Source organism: Petaurus breviceps, unplaced genomic scaffold, assembly GCF_028583685.1.
Source record: "Petaurus breviceps papuanus isolate PSGF00001 unplaced genomic scaffold, PetGlider_PUasm1.0 81, whole genome shotgun sequence".
Classification (NCBI taxonomy): domain Eukaryota; kingdom Metazoa; phylum Chordata; class Mammalia; order Diprotodontia; family Petauridae; genus Petaurus; species Petaurus breviceps.
Window position 1 is genome coordinate 6638187 of NW_027186546.1, and position 14406 is coordinate 6652592.

The 14406-nt window shown below is 37.2% G+C and overlaps 1 protein-coding gene across 2 annotated transcripts in view; it reads left to right on the forward strand.

Moving 5' to 3' along the window:
- LOC138176130 (splicing factor 45) overlaps positions 1–14406 on the forward strand; it is a 61114-nt gene that overhangs the window by 21442 nt on the left and 25266 nt on the right. The window contains exons 3-4 of one of the 2 annotated variants that reach the window (XM_069106891.1): positions 9981–10127; positions 12907–13023. In XM_069106891.1, the coding sequence (XP_068962992.1) occupies positions 9999–10127; positions 12907–13023 (246 nt within the window). In that variant the 5' untranslated portion in view covers positions 9981–9998. The remainder of the gene's footprint in view (positions 1–9980; positions 10128–12906; positions 13024–14406) is intronic. The other variant, XM_069106893.1, reaches the window with a different exon arrangement.

The following is a 14406-nucleotide window of genomic DNA, read 5'->3' on the forward strand; positions in this document are numbered from 1 at the left end:
GCGAGAACGCCGGCCCCCCGCCCCCGGCCCCCGGCCCCCGGCCCCCTGCCCCAGGCTCGGGCCGGCTCTAGGCCGCGCTGCGGAGGGCCGAGGGAGACTGGCCGGGGGCTTCGGGCCGAGACCTCCCAGGCTCCAGACACCTGTCTTCGGACGCTTGGGTCTCCTTCGAGGTCTTTGCTGGCCCCTCCCGTCTCTCTGCTCTCCTTCCTTTCCTTCCCTCTCTTCTAAGAATAAGGAGCGCTCAGCTCTTGGCCCCTTCTCCGCGACCCTCTCATCCCGCCCCGCTTTCACAACCTCACCCGCTTCTCCTTCCTGATCCCTCCTTGGCCCCCCTTTCCATTCTTCTAAGAGCAAGGAGTACTGTGCTTTTAGGCTTTTTCCTGTAATCCCCTCCCTCAGCCCTCTTATTACTACTCTCCTGTTACCCCTGCTTGTTACTTCCCCTCATCCCCTCTTTGCTTCTCCCCGTCTCTTACCCACCCCCTTCTTACTACCCTCCCATTACCCCGCTCCGTCTTTATCCGGCCCCCACTCCTTCCTACAGCCTTCCTGTGGCCCCCTGCCTGCCACCCTCCCCTCACCCCCCTTCTCCCCTTCCTTTATCCCCCTCCCAGCCCCTTCCCTGCTACCCTTTCCTCTTTTTCTCTGATCCCTTTTCTGCTATTTCCCCCAAACCCACTTCTTGCTACTCCCCCTTTATACCCTTCAGAGGGTAGAGGCCCCTACCCCCCTCACCCTCTTCTGCTGCCCCTGTCCCGTCTCTGAACTCCCTGCTCCCCTTCCTGACCCTCTTCCTCTGTCCTTTCTTTACCTTTCTCACTCTGCCTTCCTCTTCCTCCTCTTTCTCCCCCTTTTCCCTTTCAGAGACCCTTCTTTTCAGGCACAGATCACTAGCCTGCTGAAGAGGCATGTTACAGAATTGGTGGGGGACGAAAGTGACTATTGCATTGTTCAAAAAGTGAAGGCACTAGTGAAAAGAATTGGTTGCTGGGGTGACTGATGGGAGTCTCGGACAAAGTGACAACTCCATTTTCGTATTTATGATAGATTAGGTGAGGAAAGCTGGGCATAGTTCAGCACCTACACTTGTTTTGGGGAGAGTTGATTTCAAAGTTTTCTGAGAAAGGAAGGGTAGGATCCCGTAGACTAAAATTTTACCAGAAAAGTCTGCCTAGAAGCTATCAGAAGCAAGAAAGAATGAATTGTGAAAACTCAAAAAAATACTTGTGGTGAGAAGGAAGGGAGGGAATTACCCAAAGAGACCGGCATGTATGTATCTGCAGAGAACTAAGACACGTGGAAGATATCTACATGGGCTGGTAGCAGAAAGATACCGAAGTCAGAGGTGGGCCTTTAAAAAGTGTCAGGTGTGCTGAAGCTCAGGATGAGAGAAGATAGGCAAAGAAAGGTAAGAACAGCAGCAGCAAAAGGGGAGAGGATCAAAAAAGTACCTGGTGCTCAGGGTAAATGAAGTGATAGCCACCCACGGAAAGGAGAGCTGCCGGCTCTTTTTTGTTTTGTTTTGTTTTGTTTTGTTTTCTCTACTAAGGAAAATGATGTTTGGATCAGAAAGGAAAGCAACAAAAATGACCAATAGGGAGATGATCAAAGATAAATAGGGAAGAAGTTACACAACAATTAGCTCACCTTGATGATTTTGAATTACCAAATAATTACGTCTTAGAGTACTGTAAGAATGGATTGATACTCTTGCTTAGCGGCCACTCTACACTGATGTCTTAAACTTCCAGGAGGACAGACCGTTCTGCAGGATTTAAGAAGTTAATCAAGAGGCATTCATTCATTCAGTGTTGGGGTTTTTTTGGAGGGCAATTGGGGTTAAGTGACTTGCCCAGGGTCACACGGCTAGTTTTTGTGGTAAGTGTCTGAGACCGGATTTGGACTCAGGTTCTCCTGACTCCAGGGCCGGTGCTCTATTCACTGTGCCACCTAGCCGCCCCCACAACAGGCATTTATTAAATGTCTTGTGTGTGCCAGGGACAGTACTATGATTTAGGAATACAGAAACATGGAGGGTCTTGTTTGAGGAACAACAAGGAAGAAGCTAGTGTCACTTCGCTGTGGGTTAACTTTGGGGGGGTGAGGGCAGGGAGGGAGATGGCAGGTAAATTACAGGAGGACAGGAAAGGCAGGAAGGGACCAAATTACAGAGGGCTTTAAAAGCCAAACAGAGGCTTTTTTATTTTATCCTGGGAGTAATAGGGAGCCACTGGATTTCAGTGAAGAGGGAGTTGACATAGCCAGGCTTATGGAAGATCAGTTTGATAGCTGAGTAGAGGCTAGACTGGAATGTGGAGAAAGACTTTGAGTCAGGGAACCTTGCCAGCCGGCTATTGCAGGAGTCCAGGTGTGAGAGGGGTGTCAGTGTAGGAGCAGAGGAGGCCTGTTCCAGAGGTGCTGCATAGGTATAGATGGCAGGATTTGGCAACAGATTGGCTATGGGGAGAGGTGACTCCTAGACTGAGAACCTTGCCCCTGGACTAAGAAAGGAAGAAGGTTCAAAGCAATGCTGGGGGGCCTTCAGAATGATGAAAAAGTTTGGAAAAGCTGCTTCTGTGATTGGGATATAAAAGGGTTGCCCTTGTTTCCGTGGGATTCCAGTTGAGATTATGTAGTTAATTTGTAGTAGACTCAGCACAGTTTGGTAATTTTCTCTAGTTTCATTTAGCAGCCAGTAAGTAGGAACCAAGGTAGTGACGTTGCTGGACCTAGGCTTGAAGGAGAGAAGGGAACATACATTTATTAGGTGCCTTGCCATGTGCCAGGCACTGTGCCAAGTTGATTTACATATACCTCATTTGATGAGCAGAGTAAAGGATGGTTTGGAGTCAGGAGTGTCTTGAGGCAGGGAAACTGTAGTTAGGAGGCTGTTAGAATAATTCAGCCAACAGGTGATGAGGGCCTAAACTGGGCGATTTCTGTGTGAGTGTAGAAAAGGGGGGAAATGTTTTAGTAGTAGAAAAGACAAAGTGGATAACTGACCAGATGTATGAGGTGAATGAGAAAGGAGAGGGGACGATGATGCCAAGGTTTTGAACTCAGATGACCGGAGAGGTGGTTGTGTCTTTGGGAAAGGGTTGAGTGTGGGAGGGAAAAATGAGTTTGGACATGGTGGTTTTTGAGATGCCTGTAGGGCATTCTGATTGTCAAAAGGGGGGAGGGAATGGACTCTGCAAGGTCTCAGCCAGTGGCTTGAATTTGATTCCTGACACAATTCTAGAACATGTTAAGGAGGGTGGATTTCTCAATAAGGGAGAAGTAATCTCAGAAAGTCAGTGTGGTTTCTTCAAGAACATGTCAGATGAGACTAATTTTTTTAAAACAGTTTTTGGGTTGGTAGGTAAGGGAAATGCCATGTAGTATGCCTACATTCATCGAAGTACGTGAAAAAAATCTCAGGAATGATAGTTCAATGGGATGGATTTGGGACCTTGTGCCCAAGTCTCAGGAAGACTAAGCATCAACCTAAAAGACAGTCTCCAGTGGAGTGCCATGTGAGGATTAGTTGAAGGAAGTAGGAATGTTAAGCCTGGAGAATAGAAGACTTGGGGTAAGGGAGGAGGTGTGATGAATGAGCTGTAGAGCGTGGGAGCTGCACAGATATGTATGATTTCCTAACAGTTGGCACTCACCAAAGACAGGCACACTAAAATACTCTTAGTGATGCCACTAATTGGGTCAGTCATTCTGGAGACCTCTTTGGATTTATGGCTTTAAAAATAGTGGCAAGATATCCACACCTTTTTACCTGCAGATAGCACTACTAGGCCCCAAGGAAATAAAAAACAGAAGGTCTCATAGAGAATAAATGTTCCTAACATTGCTTTTTGTGGTAGCAAAGGATTGTAATTAGGTGCCTGTCAGTTGAAAATAGATAAATAGATTGATGTACGTTAATGTAATGTAATATCACTATTGTGTAACACTTGTTAACATAAGCCGTTAGGTGTCCTGGTTCATAGAGTGCTGGATTTGGATTCTGAAAGACCTTTGGTCAAATCCCATCTCAGATGTTTACTAGCTGTGTGACCCTGGCCAAGTCACCTAACCTCTTTTGGCTTCAGTTTTCTCATATGTAAAATGGGAATAAGGTAGTACCTACCTTGCAGGGCTGTTGTGAAGACCAAGGGATAACCACATATAAAGTGCTTATAAATATTAAAATACTATGTAAATGCTAGCTATTATTATTAACAAATGTCAGTTATTCAGAGAAACTCAGGAAGACATAAATTGAGAAAATTAAGTAGAACCAGGAAAACAGTATGCACAAGTACTACAGTGGAAAGGAAAGAACAATTAAAATGAATCCTGTGTGATTATAATGACCAACGTTGGTCTTGTAGAAGAGTTAAGAAAATGTACTTCCCTTATGTCATTTTAGAGGAAGTAGACTGTGAGTGTGGATTATTTTATTATCAGATACAGTCTCTTTGCTGTTTGGTTTGCTGAGTTGCTTTTAAAAAAAAATCTTTTTTCAATGTGCTAGCTATCTTATCCTGTTATTTTGGTAGTAGTGCTGTCACTGAGTTTAAGTAAACTGAAAGCATTAAAGCAGTGGGTTTAAAATTTTTTTGTTTTTAAATGCAACAAATGCAGGGATGCCAGGAGGTGCAAGAAATTTCTGTTTTCAGTTTATTTTATTTTTAATCTATGAAATAAAACATTTCCATAATAATATAGTAAAATAAAAAGATGATTGTACATAAAGCTACAAATCTACTATGCACAATTTTCAAATATATAGGAAAATTACATAAATTTCTTTTTTTCCCCTTCCCCCCCAAGATGGCTACCATTAGACACGAATAGAGGGGTGTGTGTGTGTGTGTGTGTGTAAAATTCTGTACCTACTTCTATTTATCAGTTCTTTCTCTAGATGCAGATATCATCTTTCTCTTTATGATCTCTTTATAGTTAGTTTGGGTATTTATAATAGACAGAATAATGTATTTGCTTAGTTCTTAAAATAATATTGCTGTTACTATACAATGTCTGTCTTCAGTTTAAGAAATTATTAATTATTAAACATGAAATAGCATGTGTATCATGTAGCTGTATATTTTATGGACATTATTTTTATTTTTTCTCTGTAAGATTTTATTTTTTAGGTTCAAGAAAATGGACCTTTTACAGTATATACAGAAAGAAAGAGCTGCTTAATGACAGAAGGTCCTTAGATAAAAATTTGACTTTGGATACTTTCCAAACTGAGATGTAGATTTCTTATTTATTAGTAGACCATTTATAGGTTTTCCCCCTTGCTGTTAGAGGTGTGTAGTTAAGATTTAATTGTATTTGCCTTATCCTTTTTTTTTTTAAGTTATTTCAGAACTCAACAAGCATTTACCAAGTGCCAGACAAAAGCACGTGTGGGTGCTAGCATCTAGTCCCTGATCTCAAGGAGCTTATAGTTTAGCCAGAAAGAAGCCAGGAGTTTTACCTTATCTTGGGGGGAGAAGGGGAGAGAAATGAGGAGAAAATTTGTAACTGAAAATCTTATGGAAGTAAATGTTGAAAAGTAAAATAAATAAATTTTTTTGAATTAAAAAAAAAAGAATCCAGGAGTTTGAAAAGTATTGAGATAGATCAAACTGACTTGTTCATAGAACCATCTTTAAGTAAAATGGTGGAATAGAACTCACAGGTAAAATACTGCAAAGCTTCTTGTTAATTTACTTTTGTACATAGTTCATGGACTGAAGGTTGTGGAAAAGAGCTACTGGATTTCTAAAGTTCTCCTTTTATTCTTTTCCTCCTAGGCTTTAAGAATTACTGGTTTGCTTGTTTTAACCTCAAGTGTGTGAAGATGTTTATTTCTATTATGTCAGATGAAGATCATTTGGTTATTTAATACCTTAAGGTTCTTGCCCTATATCGCTTGTGATTATAGGCCTGTGGGTTGAACTAGATTAACTCAGAGATCTCTTACAAATCCGAGGTTCTCTATTTTGCGAATCTTGTGAGAACAGGTAAGAATGTATTCTCCAGGAGACTTGCCAGTCTGATGCAGAGAGAGTGCTGGAAATGAAAAATAGAGAAAAGGAAAAAGGTACACTTAGAACTCTTAAATTTGGCATATGGGGGAGCACTTCTTATAACATAATAAAAATGTGACCTAAAAGTAGCATTAGAACTACTCAGTAATACATGCACCCCCCCCATGAAAAAAGAGATAGAAATGTTATTCATATTCTCAGAGATTTATGTGTCATGTTGCTATATAGTATAGTTGATAAAGTAAAATTGTTTTAATACAAGGAAATAATTGGATTCTTCTAAGTTTCATTGAGACTTGGTGGGATAGAAATTCTAATTTAATTATGAGTCTTGAGAGGAAGAAATAAACCTTATTCTATATCATTTAATTGGTGAGCATTTATTAATATTGTTCTTACTCTGTGCCAGGAACTGTGCTTAAAAAACTAGATTAGACAGATTAGCATTACATATCCAGAACATATACAGCTGTGTATACACCTTAAACTTAAGTGAAGAATGGTAAGAAGCATTTGGGAATAGGAAAAACAAATATCATTATGAGAATATATTTCAGAATGCTCAGTCAAGTAGAGAAAATGGATGATGAGTTCGCAAAAGCAGTCTTGGATGAAACCCCAGAAATGACCAAGTCCAACCTATAACTGAATGGCTTTTATACTATTCCCAACAAATGGTCATCCAGTCTGTGCCTGAAGATCTGCGATGATACGTGACCTACCACCTCCTGAGGCTATCCATTCTGCCCTTAGATGATTCCAGTTGCTGGGGTGGGGACTATTTTTTCACTTCAAACCTCCATTTACTTCTTTGAAACTCTGTCTCGTTCTCCTCCTACATGACAGCTTACAGTACTCAAAGATGGCTTTCATACCCCTGCACCGCAAGTCCTGACACAGATCACAGAATAGGAAGGATATAGTTATAAGAGGGGTAATAGGTCTGTCTCTGCTAAAATTAGAAGATTTATTAGTTTCTTATCCTGTGGATGATTTCAGCTTTGAGAAGGTAAAAGCTATGAAGTGAATTGTTTTTCTGTACTTGACTCTGACCAGCCAGAAGAAATAGAAGCAACAGGAAACTTGGGAGAGAGTAAACATGTGATAATTAGAGGTTACGATAGTTTAGGAGAGAAAAACTACCCTTAGCCTATGTGTTCATATGAATGAACTCATGTTTTTAAAAAATATACAGAAGATGAAAGGAACGATACGTAAATGAGACAAACACTAAAATGTTACCTGCTTCTTGAGAAATAGTTCAGGAAGGCTAATCAGAATCACCTGAGGCTTTTGGAAAATGTGTTTAGGGTTAGAAAAAGAGCAGAGTAGGGAGATCGGCCTTGTGCTTAGGATAGGTACAAGAAATTAACATCAAACAAGAATCTGCTAGTTCTTTGATATTGGTTCAGTGATTCAAGACCAATGTCGGTCATTACTTATTTTATTACATTTTTTGAATTAAAAACATTGCTTGTGCCTAAAGTTGAAACTACAGGAATTTTCCCATGTTAAAACTATTCTGTAATATCTTCTTCATTGGCACACTGTTACAGAGCTCTAATCTAAACATAAACTATAGTAATTCTCAAACTACTAAGAAACCCCAAGCTTAAAAAAGGCAATGGCTTCTCGTGAATCTACAATTTTGGGAACCTTGCTAATGCTTCCGTTAGAGGTTTTTAGAGAATGTATTGAGAAGTAGAAAATATATATAGCAGAAAGAGGTTCCTTTAGGGATATATATTCACATGTAAAGCTAATAACTTTCTCCTCCTCTTCCTTCTTCTCCACTCCCCATCAAAACTTCTTTTCCACACTACCTGACCATATTTATCTCACTTTGTTTGGCAGATCAATCATTTTGTGAGTACACCCTCTACCAAAGGTACTTTGCCAAACTTCTGTCTTAATAGACATGGAATTACTGACCATTTTTGTTTCTTGGGCCTTTTTGGCAGTCTGGTGAAGCTTATAGTCCACTTTTAACAATAACATTTTTAAATGCGTAAATTAAAATATAGAGGATTACTAAGGAAATATTATATTGAAATAGTTCTTGGAATATTAAAAACCCAAATTTATGATACAGTAATATATGTGCTTTTAACACATTAAGCAACAAAACAATACATTTAAAATATAAGCAAATTAAAGTTGAATTTTTCCTTTTAATAATAAGAACATTAGAATCTAGGATGGTCTTTGACAAGATAACATCTGTGTCAGATTTGACATCCAGTTGGTTGTCACTTGTAATGTGACATGAAAATTTCTCTCATTTCTATTGATAGCAAAGTTACATATATGACTAATATTACTGTGGTTTACTTCTTAACGTTCACAAGTGAAGAAAATGCTAAATTTCAGTAAGAGGTTAGTGCAAATAAAGATGTAATTTTTTCACCTCCCAAGTTCATGGACCTCCTGGGATTCTGAAAACCGTGGGGTTAGTAACACCTATAGTAAATTGTTGCCCCGAATTGCTGTGGCCATGGCTAAGAAGTGAATCCCTGTTGTCTAGCCTGAGGAGCCTGTCCAAACTTAGGCAGGTCTTTGAACACCTATAATAATTATTAACCAATTCCTAATCAAACCTTCTTTCCATCAGTCAGACCTTTACAAGGCTGTGTAGCTTTTGGCAACTATATAGGCCCTTAGTAGAGGTTGGACAAATATGTGGGCTTCAAAAAAAATGTAAAAGACCTTTTGGGAAGATTAGAGGACTATTCTATATCTAAAACAGCTGTACTACTGGAAGAGGAAGAGTTTTTGTGGGGAAGGGGAGTAACAAGAAGAGAGAAGAGAGAAAATAGATAAAGAGAGAAAATAGAACTGTGGAACATTTGAGGAGTGGGTCCAGGGCAAAGTAGGCCTGAGCAGGATGCCCCAGTGGTGGATGTTAGGTATCACATGGGCTTTAAGAGGTCTAAGGGAGAGGAACAGTAAGAGATTGGGAATAATGTAGAGAAAGACAAGTGAAAAAATTCAAAAGACAAAACTTCAGTTTATTTTCAGAATTTTTCTTATGTTAGACTGCATCCAAGAAGAGAGATAATTTTCTTTTTTTTCTCTTCTATAACACATGGTCCCTGACACAGAGCTTTGACTGCAAGTATTAGTGCTACCTTATGCACATTTGTGAGTTGAACCTTGGATTTTAACCACCATTATAATACATTTAAATGTGTCCTAAACTCCAACAAACTTTGAAACACAATTTCTTTTTTAACGTTGGGGCTCCCTTGACATCTACAATTCAGTCATTTAGTAAGCATTTAATTTTGTGCTTGATGTTGAGGATTAAAAAACAAAGAATGAATCAATCAGTCCCCACTCTCAAAGAGCTTATGTTCTAATGCTTGGTGGGTTTCTGTTTGAGCTTCATGTTTAAGCATTATTGTACAGCCTCTGTGACAGAGACTAAGGGAGGAGTTGTCTTGATTTTTAACATTGCAGTAAAAATAAAATTTGAGACACAAGTGTTTAGATGTTTGACAGTTGAATTCAGAATTTAGCTTTATACCTGTATGCCTTGGAACAAGAAAAATTCACTTATGAATCACTCATCACAAATTTTCCATGAACAATAAGCATGGAATAATCTAAAGGGATTTTCAAAAATGACATACAGAGGAGACTGCATGGTGTAGGAGAAAGAGCACAGAACTAGTATTGGGATAACCTGGACTTTGACCTCTCTGGACTTCATAGACCATGTGATCTTGGACAAATCACTTGGCCTCACTGGGTCACTCTTTCCTAGTCCGTAAGCTAGATCTCTGATGTTCCTCTTAGTTCCAGAAGCTTATATTTATTGATTCTAAGATATATTAGCATTGGAACTATGATTGCCAGTTTGTTAAGATCTAACAATCTGGAAACTTAACTGCTCTCTGCCCAATATTCATATATATATATGCTGTCTTTTAACTTCCATTTCCTCCTCTTGTCCTTTAGCTTTAAAAAGAAGAAAAGATGTCCTTGTATGATGACCTGGGAGTGGAGACCAGTGATTCAAAAACAGAAGGCTGGTCCAAAAATTTCAAACTGCTGCAGTCCCAGCTGCAGGTCAAGAAGGCAGCTTTAACCCAAGCAAAGGTAAAGGTAATAACTGGGAAGAAGTCAGACATCTACAGCATAGGGCTGGTTACCTGTCAGGGTCACAGATGGTTTGACTGTAGCCAGATATTTTCTTCCTTTGTAATTGCGCTGGTGGGAGACTTAGTGGTTTATGTATTTGTAGGTGTGAGTCTAGGACTAAAGTGTAGTTGAAGTCAAGTCCAGAACTAATTTACTTCCCCAGCCCCTACTATGATTTTGGAACATGTGGTGGTATGAGGCAATGGAAAGACAGCTAGCACTGTCAGCAGGATTCCTTAAGTAGAAGCTATTTGCTTTGAACCAAGAAGAAAAAAATTGCTTTATTTCTGATATAAGGGTGACTGGAATACTTTTCCCTCTTACCCCTGTTTCTTGGGATCCCTTGTTTCCTTCAAAACTCATTTCATCACTTCTCTATGAGGTTTTCTTCATCCTCCCAGCTGCTAGTACCTTCTCCAAGGTTACCCTGAATTCAGTTTGTATATTATATTCATGTTGTTTTCCCTTTGACTATAAGCTCCTTTATAGCAGGAACTTTTTCAGTTTTGACTTTACATTCCTATTCATTGCCTGTCAGACAGTAGATGTTTAATAGATGCTTGTTGACTGATTTGATAGTAGTTCCATTACTCTGCATCTTATATTGACATTATGCTCCCCATATATTCAGGATCTAACTTTCCTTATTCCTTTACTATATGATCATCATCAACAATTTTTAACAAGTAGAAGATCCAGTTTGGTGGTTGCTTATTTTTATGTAATTTGATGGCAACTGGAGATGGTTTTGTTTTTAACCTAAGCATCAAATATATCTGCTTAAAAATTCATTTTTGGAAAAAAAAAATTGTTTAACCAAATCTACTTGGATTTTCTTTTAACTGCTTTATAAGGTATGTAGTTGAATTCAGTAGTTATAAGGTAGGTAGTTGAGTTCAGATTTGTTCTGATTTTCAAAACTATAGTCTTACAATTTTTTTGAGCAGAAAAAATCTTACTCTAAAATTTCTATTTAATTTTTTTTTAAATGAGCAGTGTTTGAAGGACTTACAGATGTTTAGTAAGTGTCTTAATATTTGACAATTGGTAGAAGTTTGAGATAGGCAGATTTGGGCTGAAAATTTGGAGGAATTCCCTAGTAGTTACAGAAATATTTAGAAATGGAATGGGCAGTTTCACAGCCCAATTAATCCAGTGTCTTTGAAAGTATTTGAGCAGATTCTGATAGATTTTTTGTCAGGGATTTTGTAAAGGGAATTTATTCACTGAGTAAGGTATTAGATTGTGTGAACTCTAATGTTACTTTAAGCTCTGATTCTATGAATCCCCTAGTATCCTCTCAGATCAGTTTCATGAAGTTATTTTACTTTTAAAGTAAATTTTACTTGGAGTCATTTTACTTTGCAAATGATTACCTTCTTACTAAAATTTAGTAATTGAAACATTTTTGATACTACATGAAAATTTAATTTCCTGCATAATGAACCAGTCTTAGTTCAATAGAAGTTACAGATGAAAGAAAAGTTTGGTAATATACTCAGAAGAGGAAGATGGACATATATCACTGTAACTATTAAAAAATGTTAATGTTGAAATCTGCTATGTTGAATGTGAAAATTTTTTTTTAGTCTTTTCTGGTGGACTCCTAAGGTTGAGTTCTTCTATAGAAATATGGTTTGTTTTATTTACATCAATAAAGTTATTTTATTAGCTAAAACTAGCTATATAAAAATCATGTCATTTTAGTGGCAAAAAAAATCTGTGTGACTATTTTAAGCATTGTGGCATATAACCAAGATGTTCTTGACCAGAGGTGTCAAACTCGCAGCCACAAAACTCTCACGTGCACCTGAATCAGATGAAAATGTAATTGAGAAATGTTTAACAAAATAAATAAAACAATACAGCGTATATGATGTTAATTTGTAGTTTTCTAAGTCAATATTTTGCCTGCTGGGATCAATTCCTATTTGAGTTTGATACCATTGTTTTTTTTTTACCATATTTTAAAAGATTTTATTTGTTATTTGGTCATATTTAAATATGTGTAACATATTTAATGTATTGGATTGGAATAATGCATTTATCTTTCTGTTGATTAGCTCTCATTTATTTAGTATTTTGCAATTTAGTAAAGTTCTTTTATCACAAAAGTCCTTTGAGGTATTTAGTGAAAATCTTTTTTTTTACAGATGTGAAAACTGAGGCTTAGACATATAGTGGTTTACCCCATTTAGATCCTGCCCTCAAGACTAGATTCCCATTCCAGTGTTCTTTCCACAATATCAGCGTATTTCTAGGGCTCTTTGTATAATTTAAAGACATTGAGAACATAATTGAATGAAAATTGCCACAGTTTGTGAGTTTGAAAGATTGCAAAAGTGTGGAGAACTTCCAAAGAGATATATAAAATTTCCATTTTATTCATGGATGAAAAAAATAAAGGACAAAGATCAAAGGCAAGAAGAAGGGTGATCGTTATCCCTAATGGAACTAAAACTTGAACTTAGCGATGTTCTCTAGAAGCTTCTAGTTGTGTTTTTTAATTATTAGGTCAAACTAAATCTTTGTGTTCAGGTAGATTATTACTGGTTATTTTTGTGATAAGAATAAAAATCCTAATAAATCAAGAATTGCTGATAAATTGTCAATATTTTGAAATTGTTTTTCTGGAGTGCAAAAGGATTACTATTGCAGAAACAAAAGCTAATTGTTTTAATTGGTAAGAACTTGAATTTGGAATTTCAATACACTTTTCACTATATCTGTCTTTTGATTTTAGAGCCAGAGGACAAAACAAAGTACAGTCCTTGCTCCAGTGATTGATCTGAAACGCGGAAGCTCTTCAGATGACCGGCAGATTGTAGATACCCCGCCACATGTAGCAGCAGGCTTAAAGGTAAGACCTTAAAGGTAAGACATAGGGAGAAACACCAAATAGTCCACACTTCACTTGCTTGTGGAATTTTTTTCTTATTTCAATAAAATTTTGCATTTTCTTTGTAGGCTGGCTTTTACCCCATTCCTTTTTTTTTTCCAAGTCCTTGAAGTCATCATTAACTTTTTTTAAAGTTATTGTTGACTTCATTAACATTTCTTTAAAACAATCATTATTATTCACACTTTTTCATATGAAAAACCCAAGGCATGTAAAAGTAAATTTGTGATATATACAAGGTCACCTGGAAAGCTCTTTTATATTCAGAATCTTTCTAAACCATCAGCATAGCTGACCACTGTTACACTAATATGGTAACTGATGTTCAGTAGTTGATATTTTATGAGCTGTGGTATTTGCATTTTGTTTTTTGTTTCAATTAAAACACCTTTAGTCCTTATTGCTTTTCTTTAGTGTATTTAGGATGCACATTTAACACTAAATCAACTCAGTTCAGACACTGAGAATTATTTTCTGTCAGATTTTGAAATGATAAAAAATATTTTAACATTGACCTTGACACTAGCACTTTTAGCTTGTCTACACATAGCCAAGTTACCTTTGATAATAGTATGTAAATTGTTTGATCATACTTTCTTCCCTACTGTAATGATAGCTGAAAAGATACGTATGCATATGTGTGTATGTATATATGTACATATATACATATCTGTATATAGAAATAGAATTTATGTTTTTAGGTCTTTTAAATTCACTTAAATATATAATTAACACCTTTAGGGACATTGCATTTTACAGGTTAAGGAATTTTCTAGTTTTTCTGATTACTTTTATGTAGTGTAAGAAAACTGATGAATTTGCCAGTGGTATAAAAATGTTAATTTGAATAGTCATCGATAAAGAATATGAATTAGATTTAGGCATGTGATTGAATCCACATCATCTTATATCGTTATGATAACCATTGTAAATATACCTTTTGAAATAGCCCTATATTAACTTTCCCCACAAAGTATCTATCACAAGTAGCAAACGAAAACAAGCTTAACTTCTGGTATCAAAATCATTTTGTTTTTGCAGGGTCATAGTAAGTGAATTAAGCTTTTGAGGACCCTAACTTCCATTCTACTTTCAATGAAAAATATTAGTAAAGAATAATTATTAGTAAAAACCATTTGGGGTCCTTTTGAGGGGAAATCCTTATTATGACAAATCTAAAATTTTGTACTGGAAGAAAAATTTACAAAGGGTTTCTAGGAATCATACTATGAAATGGAGTCTCAACCTTAAAGTATTATTTTTTTATATTTTATTTTCTAGTTAGCCTTGCCTATTGCTGTTTCATTCCCATCTTATGTAGTATTGGATGAATAAGCTTCACCT